Consider the following 14,656-nt stretch of genomic DNA (forward strand, 5'->3'; position numbering starts at 1 on the left):
TTTCTTATCTTTTTTTGGCTGTGCCACATGGCATAAAATACCTTAGTTCACTGTGTACACACGTGGTCAGTCATTAAGTTGTGTCCGACTCTTTGCAACCCCATGGGCTGTAGCCCACCAGGCTCCTCTGTCCCTAGGATTTCCCTGGCAAGAATACTGGAGTGGGTTGCCATTTCCTGGACCACCAAGGAAATCCCTTCTTTTCTCTTTTTCTAAGCCCAGTTTCTTTTAACACCAGCTCCGTCTCGGCACTGAGGATTTGATGGGTTTTTAGATTTTCAGACAACCTCCAGTCATTTTCATAGATGGCAAGGCATTTTGAATTTTCCTGTTTTGACTGGTGTACCACCATAAGGATTCTGTGACCACGTGGTCGATGGAGTCTGAACCCAAGTTCCACTCAGGAGGGGCCTGATGGGTCTGTGGACTCACTCTGTGTTTCCCAGGTCTGGGTTGTATAATTGGAACAGATGTGTGTGGGAGCTGGCAGAATCCCACGCTGGTTTTCTGACCCATGGAGTCAGGATCATTGTTATAGAAAGAGCCAGTGGAAGCCCCCAGAACGCCTCACGTTTCCCAGGATGGAAATCCAAAAGCAATTCTACCGCCTTTGGAGGAACTGCAGAGATTAGTGCCACCCTTAATGGCTCAAAAGAAGCTGGGGTAGTGATCTCATCTTTGTTCAGCTGGCCTGTTTGGGGACTTCCCTAGAGGTCCAGTGGCTAAGACTGGGCTTCCAGTGCTGGGGGCATGGGTTTGATCCCTGGTCAGGGAACTAAGATCCTGCATGCCACAAGGCATGGCCAAAAAACAAATAGACAAAAACAACTGACCTGTTTGGCTTGTGTGGAAGGCAAATGGATCTCGGAGAATGACTGTGGATTACTGTAAATGCAGTCGGGTGGTGATTGCAATTGCAATTGCTGGCCCAAATGAAGTGTCTTTACTGGAGCACGTCAGCACAGCCCTTGGCAGCTGTTGCGAGCTACTGACTGACCTGGCAAATGCTTTTGTCTCCATACCACTTTCCAAGGACCTCCAGAAGCCGGGAGTACAAACCTTCAGTCTTGCTGAAGGCTGACATCAATTCTCTTGCTTTCTGCCATTATCTAGACCACTGAGAACCTGGTCCCTGGATACAGTGTTGCACTCCTCCATCATGTTGGCAACATTCTGCTGAACTGATCTTAAGAGCAGGAACTAGCATTTAGTAAGGAAGTTGGCAGTAAACCCACTGCTGATTATCAGTCAGTTACGGTCCAATCTGGAGACAAAACAGCACCAGTTACTTGAACAGAATCATGGTACTCAGTTGTGTCTGACTACAACCCTATGGACCGCAGCACGCCAGGCTCCCCTGTCCTCCGCTATCTCCTGCAGTTTATTCAAATTCACGTCCATTGAGTCAGTGATGCTGTCTAACCATCTCATCCTCTCCCGCCCTCTTCTCCTTTTGCCTTCAGTCTTTCCCAGCATCAGAGTCTTCACTAATGAGTTGTCTCTTCACATCAGGTGGCCAAAGTATTGTCGCTTCAGCTTCAGCTTCAGTCCTTCCAGTGAATATCAGGGTTTGTTTCCTTTAGGATTGACTGGTTTGATCTCTTTGCAGAATCATATCGGCTATTTTTTTTTTTTTTTCTGGTCACAGTGTGCATGCAGGATCTCAGTTCCCTGACCAGGGTTGGACCTGTGCCCCCTGCAGTGGAGGCTCTGAGTGCCAAAACTGTGCACCTCTGATGAACCCATGTGCCAGGATACAAAGCCAACCAAAACTCAGATTGGGACTCGAACCCACGGTCCTTTTTATTTTTTTAATATTTATTTATTTGGCTGTGTCGGGTCTTAGCTGTGGCTTGAAGCATCTTCACTGCCTTATACGGGATCTTTTGTTGCAGCATACGGACTCTCTAGTTGTGGTTCTCCGGCTCCAGAGCTCGCAGGCAGCCTCAGTAGCTGCGGTGCATGGGCATCGTCGCTCTGCAGCTTGTAGGATCTCAGCTCCCCCGCCAGGGATTGAACCCGAGTTCTCTGCACTGCAACATGGATCCTTAACCACTGGACCACCAGGAAAGTTCTCAATCCACTGTCTCTTAATTAGAATCACTCACCCGGTGTCTGAACTTGGGTTCTTTGAGTCTCAGCACAGAAGGAATTCAGGGAGAGGCAAATTGATAGGCAGGAAGTAGAATTACTAATATTCTACTTGCTTGTGTGGGGTGAAAGTGGGCAGGTGAGAGGGCTGTGCCCCAAGGATCAAGTAGACTACATTTGGGGCTTCACTGGTGGCTCAGAAGGTAAAGAATCTGCCTGCAATGCAGGAGACCTAGGTTCGATCCCTGGGTTGGGAAGATTCCCTGGAAAAGGAAATGGCTACCCACTCCAGTATTTTTGGCTGGGAAATCCCATGGACAGAGGAGCCTGGTGGGCTACAGTCTATGGGGTTACAAAGAAGACACGACTGAGCAATTTATACCCTTATAAGTTGACCGAACACTAACACTTATAATCAAAGGAAAGTGGAGGAGGGGAAGGACCGACTTTTTCCTGTTTCTTCCAGTGGATGTCAGGCTTACATCACTAGCTTCTCTTTTCTTTTGGATAGGAGAGTGTTTGACCCTATGAGGTCAAACTAGGACTGTCACAGAGCTTATTGAAATCAACAGAAGGGTGGTAACATGTCCTAAAATATGTTGAATCATCTCAGTTTCCATGTAACGACAGTCTCTTGCTTTGAAATGTCAACCATTCCCTTAAATCTCTGTCCTTAATCCTAAGGATCATTATTTTGCTGATCTCAACCAGCACAATGCAAGCTTCATTTTTTTTTTTTTTATTTCACTTAATGACCTGAGACATATCTCATACTTTTACTCATGACTTTGTAGTTAAGCAAACCTGCTTCATCCCAGGATGTTGTAATAGCTTTCTTGAGTGACCCTTACTTAGAGTAGGGCTTCCCTGGTGGCTCAGATGGTAAAGAGTCTGCCTGCAGGGCAGGAGACCTGGATTTGATCCCTGGGTTGGGAAGATCCCCTGGAGAAGGAAATGGCAACCCACTCCAGTGTTCTTGCCTGGAAAATCCCATGGACAGAGGAGCCTTGTAGGCTACAGTCCATGGGATCACAAAGAGTTGGACACGACTAAGTGACTTCGCTTTCACTTTACCTTAGAATGGTCTCTCTAAGTTCCCTAGGTTCGCCTCTCTACAATCCCCTACTGTGACTTCTACAGCCATCTATGTAACTATCTATTTTTATCCCTATCAGTCTTTTAAATTTTATTTTTAAATATTTATTTATTTGGTCGCATCAGGTCTCAGTTAGAACATGTCATATCTTCATTGAATCTCGTGGGATCTTTCCATGTGATGCCTGGACTTTCTCGTTGTGAGGTGCGGGCTTAGTTGCCCCAAGGTATGTGGGGCATACCTCGCAGGGATCGAACCCATGTCCCCTGCATTGCCGGGTAGATTCTTAACCCCTGGGGCTATCAGGGAAGTCCCATCTATACCAGTCTTAACCACTGGACTGCCAGCGATTTTTCCTCCTATCAGCTATTGGAGCAGAGAGAATTTAATATAGCTCTTTGTTGGGCTTCCCTGGTGGTCCAGTGGTTAAGAATCTGCCTGCCAGTGCAGGGGACATGGATTCATCCCTGTTCTGGGAAGATCCTATGTGCTGCAAGGCAGCCGAGCCTGTGAGCCACAACTACAGAAAGTCCTTGTGCAGCAACAAAGACCCAGCCTAGCCAAAAATAGACAATTTTTTTTTAAAGACAAATCTTTTTAAAAAAGAATTGTTCACTTGGGAAATCCCTGGCAGTCCAGCGGTTAAGACTCCATGCTTCCTCTGCTTAGCATCCAGGCAGATCCTGCAGGCTTCACAGTGCAGCCAGAGAAAAACCCACAAAGAATTGTTAACTGCATGTAAAGTTGTTAGAGGGCTCCCCTGCTGTCTCAGTGGGAAAGAATCCACCTGCTAATGCAAAGATGGGGGATTCTATCCCTGGGTTGGGAAGATCCCCTGGAGAAGGGAATGGCAACCCACTCCAGTGTTCCTGCCTGGAGAATCCCACGAACAGAGGAGCCTGGTGGGCTACAGTCCATGGGGCTGCAAAAGAGTTGGGACACGATTTAACAACTAAATAACAAAGTGAAAGTTGTGAACCTGCTCACCTAAAGAGTAAAAAAGGAAACTAAGGGATCCTGAAGGTAGCAGGAAGCACCCACCACCCTGAGGGCTAAGGGGAAAGGAGAAGTTGGAAAGACTGAAACTTAGAAACTCAAGAGGCCCAATAGAGCTGAGCCTCAGATCTTTGAGGTGGAGTTGCTGTTGGTCTGGTATTGTGTATGTTTGGTGGGATTTTTGGATTTGAGTGGCAACTCATCCCTGGGTTTCACTTGTATGTGCTGCTTCAGTCCTTTTACCAGACAATTCATAAGACTTTCATTTTGAGGGAGGCCCAGAGTACAAAGACTCTGCAGCAGGTGCTGGCTTCATGCAATCTGACCTGACTGACACCCAGATCTGATGACCCGACAGATCCAGGGATGTGCAGAGTGCTGGTGGCAAATAGGGATGCAGGCAGCAGGAGGGCACTCACTTCAGACCGCCGGGGTTTTGAAGCAAACCAGGCTCTTTTCTGCAGATACTATGTTTTCAGCTTGAGAAACTGCTCATTACTGGGCTCCCATAGAGGTTGAACACCTGCACATGGATAGTGACCATGTGACCTGAGCACTTGTGTGATCTGAGTATTGTCATTTGTGCACCAGTCAGGGTCCTACCAGGAAACAGGTCACTCCAGATATCTGAATGAAGAGAAGTGTTCACTAGGAATGAAGTTGCTAACTAGGTAACTGAGAGGGTAAAAGTTGAAGTCCGAGGCCAACTTTTTCTTCAAGGGGCCGGATGTAAATAGTCCCGGCTTCCAGGTCAGCCTGTCACTACTCAACTCTTCTTTTGTCTGGAAAGCAGTTGTCGATGATCCCTAAACGAGTGAGGCTGGCTGGGTTCCAGTAAAACTTTATTTACAAAATTGGGCAGATGCACTAGACCTGGCTGTGGTTCACACACCCTTGCTCTCAGGCACGGAGGTAGCAAGTCAGGAAGCCACTCTGTCTCAAGTTCTGAAGAAATGGAGAGGAGCTGACACTATTGGAAACTTTGAGGAAGGGCTCTGTGAGGCTTCTTCTGCAAGTGCTTGTGGTTGTTCTTAGTCGCTAAGTCATGTCAAGACTTTTTTGTGACCCCATGGACTGTAGCCCACCAGGCTCCTCTGTCCATGGGATTCTCCAGGCAAGAATGCTGGAGTGGGTTGCCATTTCCTTACCCAGGGGATCTTCCCGACCCAGGGATCAAATCCCTGTCTCCTGCATTGGCAGGCGGATTCTTTACCACTGAGCCATCGGGGAAGCCCACTACGAGTGCTAGGAAGCTGCAGGTTGGATTTGTCTGCTGTCCTGGGAAGAACTGCGGCTGCCTTTGGTGCAGAAGGAAGGCTGGGAGCGGAGAGCCCCTGGAAAGTGCAGGTTACCCTCATTTCTCCAGCCCTGCAGCCTTCCTCTGGCGCCCCCTCCTGGCAGAGCCTGACAGGGAGCCAACGGCGCAGCACAGGTGGTTTGCAGCTGGAGGACAGAGCTGGTTGGGGGGAGCCTGACAGTCACAAGTGGTTGGTTTTTAGGCATTTAGACAACCCCCCACCATCATTCCTACAGGTGGCTTATCATTTGGCTTCTTCCCGATTTCATCCCAGAGGTGAAGCTGTCAGGGTCCCCTTGGGGAGGGAAGTCTTCTCGAAGGAATGTGTGTCTCTTTTGGGAAATGAAGAGGCGGGGAGGAGGAAGTGGAAAGGAAGGGGGAGTTTTAAGACTCTGAGAGGGATCTAGAAGGAACTTTCAGCCTTTCAGGATCTGTCTGTCCTCTGTTCAGAATGAAACCTGAATCTGACCACCACCACTTTGCCTGCCTCCAGCATCTCCGTGGACACCTTTAGTCAGCTTTCTCCCTGTCCATCTCACCCCTATGCCCGCTTCCACTCTTGCCCCTGTGGTCTGTTCTCAAGGCAAGCAGATCAGTCACCTCCTGCTCATACCCTCTGATGTGATGTCCTCCACTGTCCTTGGAGCAGAATTGGCTGCCTTATCCTGGCCTGCAAGGCCCTGCTGGGCTTTGGTCCCCACTCCACTGAATTTCCTGCCCCTTGCTTTCTTTTTTTTTTTTTTAATATTTAATTATTTGGCTGCACCAGCTCTTAGTTGCGACACACAGGATCTTCAGTCTCAGCTGTGACAAGGCCAGGGGTCGAACCCGGGTCCCTGCTTTGGGAGCACAGAGTCTTAGCCACTGGACCGCCAGGGAAGTCCCCTACCCCTCCCCTTCTGCCCCACCCACCCTGGACACTGTCTTGGGTGCAGTGGGGAAGCCACCCCTGGGTTTTAAACAGATGATTCTCACTTTGGATTGGGGGTGTTATTAGCGGAGTGTGGCAGTGAGGAGGCTGATGGGCTATCATGGAGGACTTTTGCCAAGACAGACCTTCTGGGGTGCGTAAAATATAATAAAGATTTCTATATTTGCTGGCATTGTTCCTGACAATTCACATATTAGTCATAAGAGGAGCAAATGCATGAGAAAGGAGGAAATTGGAATTCCCTGGTGGTCCAGTGGTAAGGACTCTGTGATTTCACTGCTGGGGGCACAGGTTCAATCCCTGGTCACAGAACTGAGAATCTGCAAGTTGTGGGCCAAAAAAAAAAAAAACCAGAGGGAACCACTCCTTACTCTCAACATCCAGAAATTCCCGAGGGTGGGCTGTGAATCCCATGTGCTCTGGGCCCTTGCCACATGTCGAAGCCTCTGGCTTCACCATCTCTGCTCCCAAGTCTCACTGGGGCCGTGTCGTCTGTCCCCCACCTTGTGGGAATCATGTCACCTGCGTCATCTCCCTCTACTCTTGGCTTGTCTTTCGGGTCTGTCCTCTTTCCCTGATGTCGAGCTAGCTTTCAGATTGGTCTCTTCTCCCCTGATCATGGATTTCATGTGGGCCCCACATGATCGCCCTGTGACCCTGGTTCTGTTTTCAGCCTGTGCCACCTCTCTCCTTTGAGGCCTGAGCTCTCTCTCCTTACCCCAGTTCTGTCCCAACCTCTCTTCCCTCCTGTGCTCTCAAACTCAGCCCCTCAGAGGTGGTAAGTATGTTCCTCTTCCCAGGCCAGTGATCTAGGACCTTGACTTTTCTGTTTCAGCCCCAGGGTCGAAGGTCTGTGCTTGCATTGGGAGTCAGTGCTGGCCCCAGTTGAGGCCATGGGGGCGGAGCCGGTATTCCTGGAAGAGGCATCCTGGGAGCCCGGTCCCAACCCAGGAGACGTCTCGCCACACTTACTGCCCCCATTTTACAGAGGAGCAATCTGAGGCTTTGACACATGGAACCCCTATCCCCGGTCACCTGGGTCAGAGCCGGGCTCCCCCTCCCGCATCCGGCCTGTCCCGGCTCCCTGCCTTCTCTGTCGTGTGTGTGTGCACATGAGGCCATGTGTTCACGTGTGTGCTGTGCCTCTAGGGGATGCCTCCTACATCACCACTCCACCCTACATGCTGCTGCATGTATGTCTGCCTGCCTGAGTCCACGTGGGTGCACGTATGGATTTGGCTTTGTGCGCACGTGTTGTTGCTGGTGTAGACTTGACCGTGTACAGTGCTCATATGTTATGTACAGTGTGTGTGTGTGTGTGTGTGTGTGGGGTGTGTATATGTGTGTGTAAAGTGCCAGGTTTTTTCCCAGCCTGGGTCCTGCCCACAGCTAACGACTGGCTGATGTCCACTTGGGCAAGAGCAAGATGGCCTCTTTGGATCAGGCATCCCAGTGTGCCAGCCAGACCTCCCAACACACCCTTTTCTCCACCCCCTACCCTTTACCATGTCAGACCTGGACCCCAGCCACCCCCCTTCCCTGACGCAAGACCACATGCAGATCCTCTCGAGGTCATTCTCTCAATGGAGCTGGGCCTAGTCCTGTGTCTCAGGATGCCTGTGTTCACACTCCTGGATCCCTAGCACCTGCTGGGGGCAGGACAGTGGAGGTCACGCCTCTGCGTTATGGTCCCCAGCTGCTGTGCCTTTATTCCCTAGTGCCTTGACCTCTCTGAGACTCAGTCTCCCCAGCTGTAAAATGGGGCTAGTAGTGGCCCCCAGGGAGCTGTTGAGAAGATTATACAAGATAAACCCTATAAAGTGGCATCTAGCTCAGAGCCTGGCACGTAGTAAGCTTGATAAATCTTACCTGTTGTTAATTGTTCATACCGAAGAGAAACCTAGACTCCCAGAGGGTCCTGAGTGGGTCAGCATCCAGGTATCTTGACTCCAATCTCAGGACCCTGGTGTGGTGGGAGTGGTGGGGGGTCAGTGGTAGGTTTTATAAAGCAGAGTCTTAAATGAGCTTGACGTGGGGGAGGGGAGCAGGAGAGATTGGATGAGATCTCAGGACCCTGGTGTGGTGGGAGTGGCGGGGGGTCAGTGGTAGGTTTTATAAAGCAGGGTCTTAAATGATGAGCTTGACGTGGGGGAGGGGAGTGGGAGAGATTGGATGAGGCAGGGCAGCTGGGAGGAAGGAGGACGTGAGATGACAGAGGTCCAATAGGGGGCCCAGGGTGCACTCCCGGAGCCAGTCTGGTCCCCTGGCTCCTCCTGCCGTCCTCTTCTCTGTGTCTCTCTCTCTTGGCTTCTGATACTCCAAATCGCTCCCTCGGTACAGTTCTCTCTGATTGCCCATCTGTCTCCCCGGCCCACCCCTCTGCCCCCGCGCCCCGCCTCCCCTCCAGCAGAAGGCAGACCTGGCTGTGGCTGCGTTCACCATCACAGCCGAGCGGGAGAAGGTCATCGACTTCTCCAAGCCCTTCATGACCCTGGGGATCAGCATCCTCTACCGCGTGCATATGGTATGGTTGCCCTGGAGACGTGGCTGGGGATGGGGTTGGGGGGCGGCATTGAGGCCCAAGGGAGGCAGGGGCTGCGGGCTGGACCTCGCCTGCCATGGTGGGGCCTGTGGGCCCCGGGGCTTTGGGAGGGGCTGGCGGGGGGGCTCTGCCCTCACTCCCTCTCCCACCAGGGCCGCAAGCCCGGCTACTTTTCCTTCCTGGACCCTTTCTCTCCGGCTGTGTGGCTCTTCATGCTTCTTGCCTATCTGGCCGTCAGTTGCGTCCTGTTCCTGGCCGCCAGGTGGGTCCCCTACCTGCTGCCTGGGAGGGAGGGGGCGGGGAGGAGGCAGGAGCCGGGGCCTCCACGGCTGCCCTTTCTGTCTGTCCTGATTGTCTCGGCCTCCACTCGGAGTCTTGGGTTCCCTGAAGCCGCCCTCCCTTCTCCCTTTCCGGCCCGGTCTCTGTGTTTCCTCCCTGTGTCTCTGACTTTGGCTCCGGGGTCCTCTGCAGGCCTGTCCCCTTCTCGTTCTTCTGTCCCCTTCCTCTCTGGCCCCCTCTGTCTCTGTCTGTGTGCGTGTCTCTCCCTGTCCGTCTGTCTCTCTGCCTCTCCACGTGTGTCCTCCCGTCTCTTCTGATCACGGTGGCCCTTTCTCTCTCCTGTTTTCTCTCTTTCTTCCCACCCCCTGTGTCTCTCCACAGGCTGAGCCCCTATGAGTGGTACAACCCACACCCGTGCCTGCGGGCACGCCCCCACATCCTGGAGAACCAGTACACACTGGGCAACAGCCTCTGGTTCCCCGTGGGGGGCTTCATGCAGCAGGGCTCGGAGATCATGCCCCGGGCGCTGTCCACGCGCTGCGTCAGCGGAGTCTGGTGAGAGGCTGTCTGCCCACCCCAACCGGGGTTGGTGGGGTATGGGGGGGGACCCTCCTGAGACCTGGGCCCATTCTTGTTCCCCACGCCAGCCGTGTGACGGGACTCAGGGTAGGGGGAGCTGAGCCCCAGCTCTGCCGCTCACGGGCTGTACCCTCTCTGTGCCTCAGTGTCCTCATCTGAGAAATGGGAGTGAAAATGCCCACGTCTCAGGCTGTAAGGATCCAGCGAGGTGATGATGGGAAAGCGCTTCTGCTGACGGGAAGGGTTATAATCAGGACAGCGTGGGCATTGTAGTCGCTGTCTGAGACATTGCCCCAGGCAATCAGAGACTAGAATCCTTGAGCCACGACAGCCTTCACTGTCTGCAGGCCAAGGCTGAGGCCCAGTCAGAGACAGCTGCTCCCTCAGAGCCCCGTGGGGACCCAGTACCTTGAACAGAACTTATTTTGCCCCCGAGATAAGCTCTAAGAAGCTTCATACCAGAGAGCAGACACTGGCAACCAGTGGTGTCTTGCTCATAGCTTTACGTTTTTTGGATTGGTTGGCATTTAAAAATTGGGCAAATTCACTTACAAATTCAGATTTCTTGCTTTCTAAAAAACAAAAAAATAGAAAAATATTTAATTAAATTGGTTTATTTGCTGGACACGTGGCATGTAGAATCTTAATTCCCCAGGTTTTATAGGGATCAAAGCCATGCCCTCTGCACTGGGAGCTTGGATGTTCTTAACCACTGGACTACCAGGGTAGCCCCAGACTTCTTTCTTTTTCTGTTTTGTTTTGGCTATGCCACATGGCTTGCAGGAATGTTTCCCAAGCAGGGATTGAACCCGGGGCCTCGGCAGTGAGAGCCCGCTGTCCTAACCACGGGGCCACCAGGGAACTCCCCAAATTCAGATTTCTCACTTTTCTCAAAGATTTGGGAGATCTGGTATTGCTCAGCTGGCATTCCCACTTGGTGGCGATGTCTGTTCCATTGGCCGCAGGCCCCTCTGCCTCCTTCGTTCACTTTCTGGCCTTGCTTCCATAAGCGCTCATGTTTGCCACCCTGTCTTTGATTTATTTAGCCCCATGGTATGTGGGACCTTACTTCGCCAACCCGGATTGAACCTGTGCCCCCTGCATTAGGAGTGTAGAGTCTTAACCACTGGACCACCAGGGAAGTCCCCATCCTGTCTTTTAAATAGCAGATGGGCTTGGTTGCAGCTCACGTAACTCTTCTAAGCTCCTTTTCCTCCTTAGAACCACAGAAAGCCAAGGAGCATGCCTAGAACAAGGAACATTCTCCCAGTTTTATGGATTGGAAGACGGAGACCCAGAGAGAGGAAGTGACTTGCTAGAGAGAATGCTTTTGGCTCGAGGCAGGGCGGGGCTGAGCCAGCTTCCCACCCCAGTGCCACCCACCCCCCAGTCCCTGGGTGCTGCCTGAGCCTGGGCTCTGCTCCCCAGGCCCTTGGTGACCTCTCCAGGGCAACCCAAGACGTCGGGCCCCATCCCCGTCAGTTACAGTCAATGCATCAATAGTCATTCAGCACAAAGTGCTTCTGAGCCCTTTGCATGTGCCACATACTCAGGTGAGAAATTAAGAGGTGAAGGAGCTGAGAATAAATAAGTAAACAGATAAATAAACACAAGGACGTCATATTTTATGCCAGGAATGTATCCCAATGATATTGTCTGAATCAAAACTTGTTCATTCAAGACCAACCATAATGGTGGCAGGTTTTTCTCTCTCTCAAAGCTAAGTGCAACTAACTACCATCTGGCAGTTATTTTCAATTTGCTTGGCCCACTGGCTTTGAAACTTCTGAATCTCAATGATTTCTTTTAAACATTTTGGAATTGGCATCACTTCAGGAGTTACACCCTGCCTTCCTTTCCTGTTGCTGTTGCAACAAATTACCACAAACTTAGTGATTTAAAAACAATGTAAATTTATTCTCTTACAGCTCTGGAGGTCAGATGTGCAAGATAGATATCACTGGGCTAAAGTCGAGGTGTTGGCAGGGCCAATTCTGAAGGCTCTAGGGGAGAATCCATTTCCTTGCCTTTCCAGCTTTTAGAAGCTGCCTGCATTCCTGGACTCGTGGCCCCTTTCTCCAGCTTCAGAGCCAGCAGCATAGCATCTTCAAATTTCTCTGTGACTCTGACCTCCTTCTTCCCCTTATAAGGACCCTTGTGATTCCATGGGCCCACCTGGATACTCCAGGTCAATATCTCAATCTCAGGATGCTTAACTTAGTTCTATCTTCAAAGACCCTTTTTAAGAAAAAAAAAATTATTTATTTATTTGGTTGCACTGGGTCTTAGTTCCAGCACTCAGAATCTTTGATCTTCATTGTGACATGCCAGGTCTTTAGTTGCAGCATGCTAACTCCTAGTTACAGCATATGGAATCTAGCTTCCTGACCAAGGATCGAATCTGGGCCCCCTGCACTGGGCGTGCTGAGTCTTAGCCACTGAACCACCAGGGAAGTCCCGTGTAAAGAGCCTCTTACTCTGTGAAGGAACATACAAGTTCCAGGGATGTGCATATAGACAGACGTCTTAGGGGCAAGGCTTTCTTCAGCCTACCACACATCCTAAGTGAATTTTATTAGTATTTTAAATGTAACGATGTATCAGATGTACATAGGCTGAGCTATTGAAGAATCCAACAGGGTGCAGTGAAAGAACAGTGGAGAATGAAGGTGCTTAGGAACGGCGCCTCTGAGGAGGTGACATCTAGGCTGGGTCCTAAAGGTGCAGAGGCAGGCCTGCCAAGGAGAGGGAGGCGCCTCCCAGCCTGGCAGGAGTGGCATGTGTGAGGAGGTTGCTGCAGGGCAGGCAGGGACCCACCGTGACGGATCTGGCCGAGTCCCGGGTCAGGTGGGGGACCAGTGACCACCTCTCTGTAGCCCATCCCTTCTGCTCCTCAGTCAGGGACCGTCTTCCCCAGCTGGGTGTTCTATACCCCGGGGATGTGGTTGCCACAGGAGCAGCAGCAGTCCACCCAGAGCCCGCCTCCTGGGCCCCTCGTCTCCTGTTCACCCGGGCCACAGCCTCCTGCAGCCACACCCAAGGGCGCATCATTATTTGGGACAGTTCTGCCTTGATTCTTTATCATTTTTGGCCATGCCCCATGACCTGAGGGGTCTTAGTTCCCTTGCATCCCTTGCACTGGAATCCCCAAGTCTTAACCGCTGGACCAGCAGGGAGGCCCCAGTTCTGCTTTGAAAATCAGTATTTCCGAGTTCAGACTCTGACCCCAGCCCTGTCCCTCCTGGACTCCCCCAGTCACTCCCTTGAAGTCGGTCCTTTGCCGTTGTCAACTTCTCAGGCCGTGTCACCCTCTCCTCACGCCCTCCTGGTAAAGAAAGCCCCCAAACCTCAGGTCTCATTCTGCTCCCTTCCCCACACTCCACCAGGGTCACATGGGCCCCCTTTATTGATATGGCCAGCACAGCCTGTTAGCCATCCTCTTTCTAGAAACTCTTTGCTCCTAGGCTGCTGTTGTCTTCCTGGCTCCCTCCTACCTTTTTGGATCCTCTCTTCCATTTCAGCATGGCTTCCTTTGCCCTTGCTCTCTCTCACTCCACACCAGTGAGTCTTCAGTGCTCACAGACTCAATGTGCTCTTAAAAAAAAACACACACACACACACACTACTTTATTTATTTGTTTATTTTGACCACGCCACACAGCGTGTGGGATCTCAATCCCTGACTGGGGATTGAATGCAGGCCACAGCAGTGAAAATGCAGACTCCTAACCACTAGCGTGTGCACGTGCTAAATTACTTCAGTCTTGTCTGACTCTCTGTGACCCTGTGGACTGTAGCCCACCAGGCTCCTCTGTCCATGGGATTCTCCAGGCAAGAATACTGGAGTGGGTTGCCATGCCATCCTCCAGGGGATCTTCCCAACCCAGGGATTGAACCCATGTCTCTTAGGTCTCCTGCAGTGGCAGGTGGGTTCTTTACCGCTAGCACCACCGGGGAAGCCCCCCTTAACCACTAGACCACTAGGGGACTCCTTCAATGCCTTCTTTAAAAAAAAGAAATTATTTTATTTATTTGTGGCTGTGCTGGGTCTTCGTTGCTGCGTGGCCTTTCCTCTAGTTGTGGCGAGTGGAGGCTACTCTCTAGCTGAAGTGCACGAGCTTCGCATTGCAGTGGCCTCTCTTGTTGCGGAGCCCGGGCCCTAGGGCACTTGGGCTTCAGTAGCTGCAGCTCATAGGCTCTGGAGCACAGGATCAATAGTTGTGGTACACAGGCTCAGTTGCTCTGTGGCATGTGGGGTCTTCCCGAATCAAACTCATGTCTTCTGCATGGGCAGGCAGATTCTTTACCACTTAGCCACCAAGGAGCCCAGTGCCCTGTTTTTATAACAAATATTTGGTAACATCTCTTTTCTGCCCTAATGAAATTCAAAGGTTTCAAATACATCAGCCTACACACATGATTCAGAACAAATCAATATAATGCCCTGGTTTCAATACAAAGGAGAAAAGGAGAAGTGATTGATGATAAAACAGTAGGAGAGCAATACCTAAATGCTTGGGCGGGACTGTGCTCCAAGACAGATTGCAGTGGTCAGGTAGTGGATACCATTGCAATTATGAGAAGACAGACCTTTTAATAGAATGATGTCACCTGAGGCGTGATGCTTTGAAATCATTGGCAGATAAGTATATCTGTATAAATACAAATCACCATGAATGTGAGACTCATCAACGCAGCTGGTCCAAGTGTCTTCACACAGTGACTCAAATACCACAGCAGGGCTGCTGTCAGAGACGCGGTTTCCCCAAATCGTGAACAGTTCTTGGCAAGGTTTCAAACAAAACAACATCCAGCTTTGTTCCTCAATCTAAACAATAGGTATCT

At 51.1% G+C, this 14,656-nt stretch overlaps 1 protein-coding gene across 2 annotated transcripts in view; it reads left to right on the forward strand.

The window, feature by feature from the left end:
- The window catches only part of GRIK5 (glutamate ionotropic receptor kainate type subunit 5), a 61,855-nt gene that overhangs the window by 33,049 nt on the left and 14,150 nt on the right, over positions 1 to 14,656 (forward strand). The window contains exons 13-15 of one of the 2 annotated variants that reach the window (XM_065926184.1): positions 8,819 to 8,935; positions 9,106 to 9,215; positions 9,614 to 9,787. In XM_065926184.1, coding sequence (XP_065782256.1) covers positions 8,819 to 8,935; positions 9,106 to 9,215; positions 9,614 to 9,787 — 401 coding nt within the window. The remainder of the gene's footprint in view (positions 1 to 8,818; positions 8,936 to 9,105; positions 9,216 to 9,613; positions 9,788 to 14,656) is intronic. The other variant, XM_065926185.1, reaches the window with a different exon arrangement.

This window comes from Muntiacus reevesi, chromosome 2, assembly GCF_963930625.1.
Source record: "Muntiacus reevesi chromosome 2, mMunRee1.1, whole genome shotgun sequence".
Lineage (NCBI taxonomy): Eukaryota > Metazoa > Chordata > Mammalia > Artiodactyla > Cervidae > Muntiacus > Muntiacus reevesi.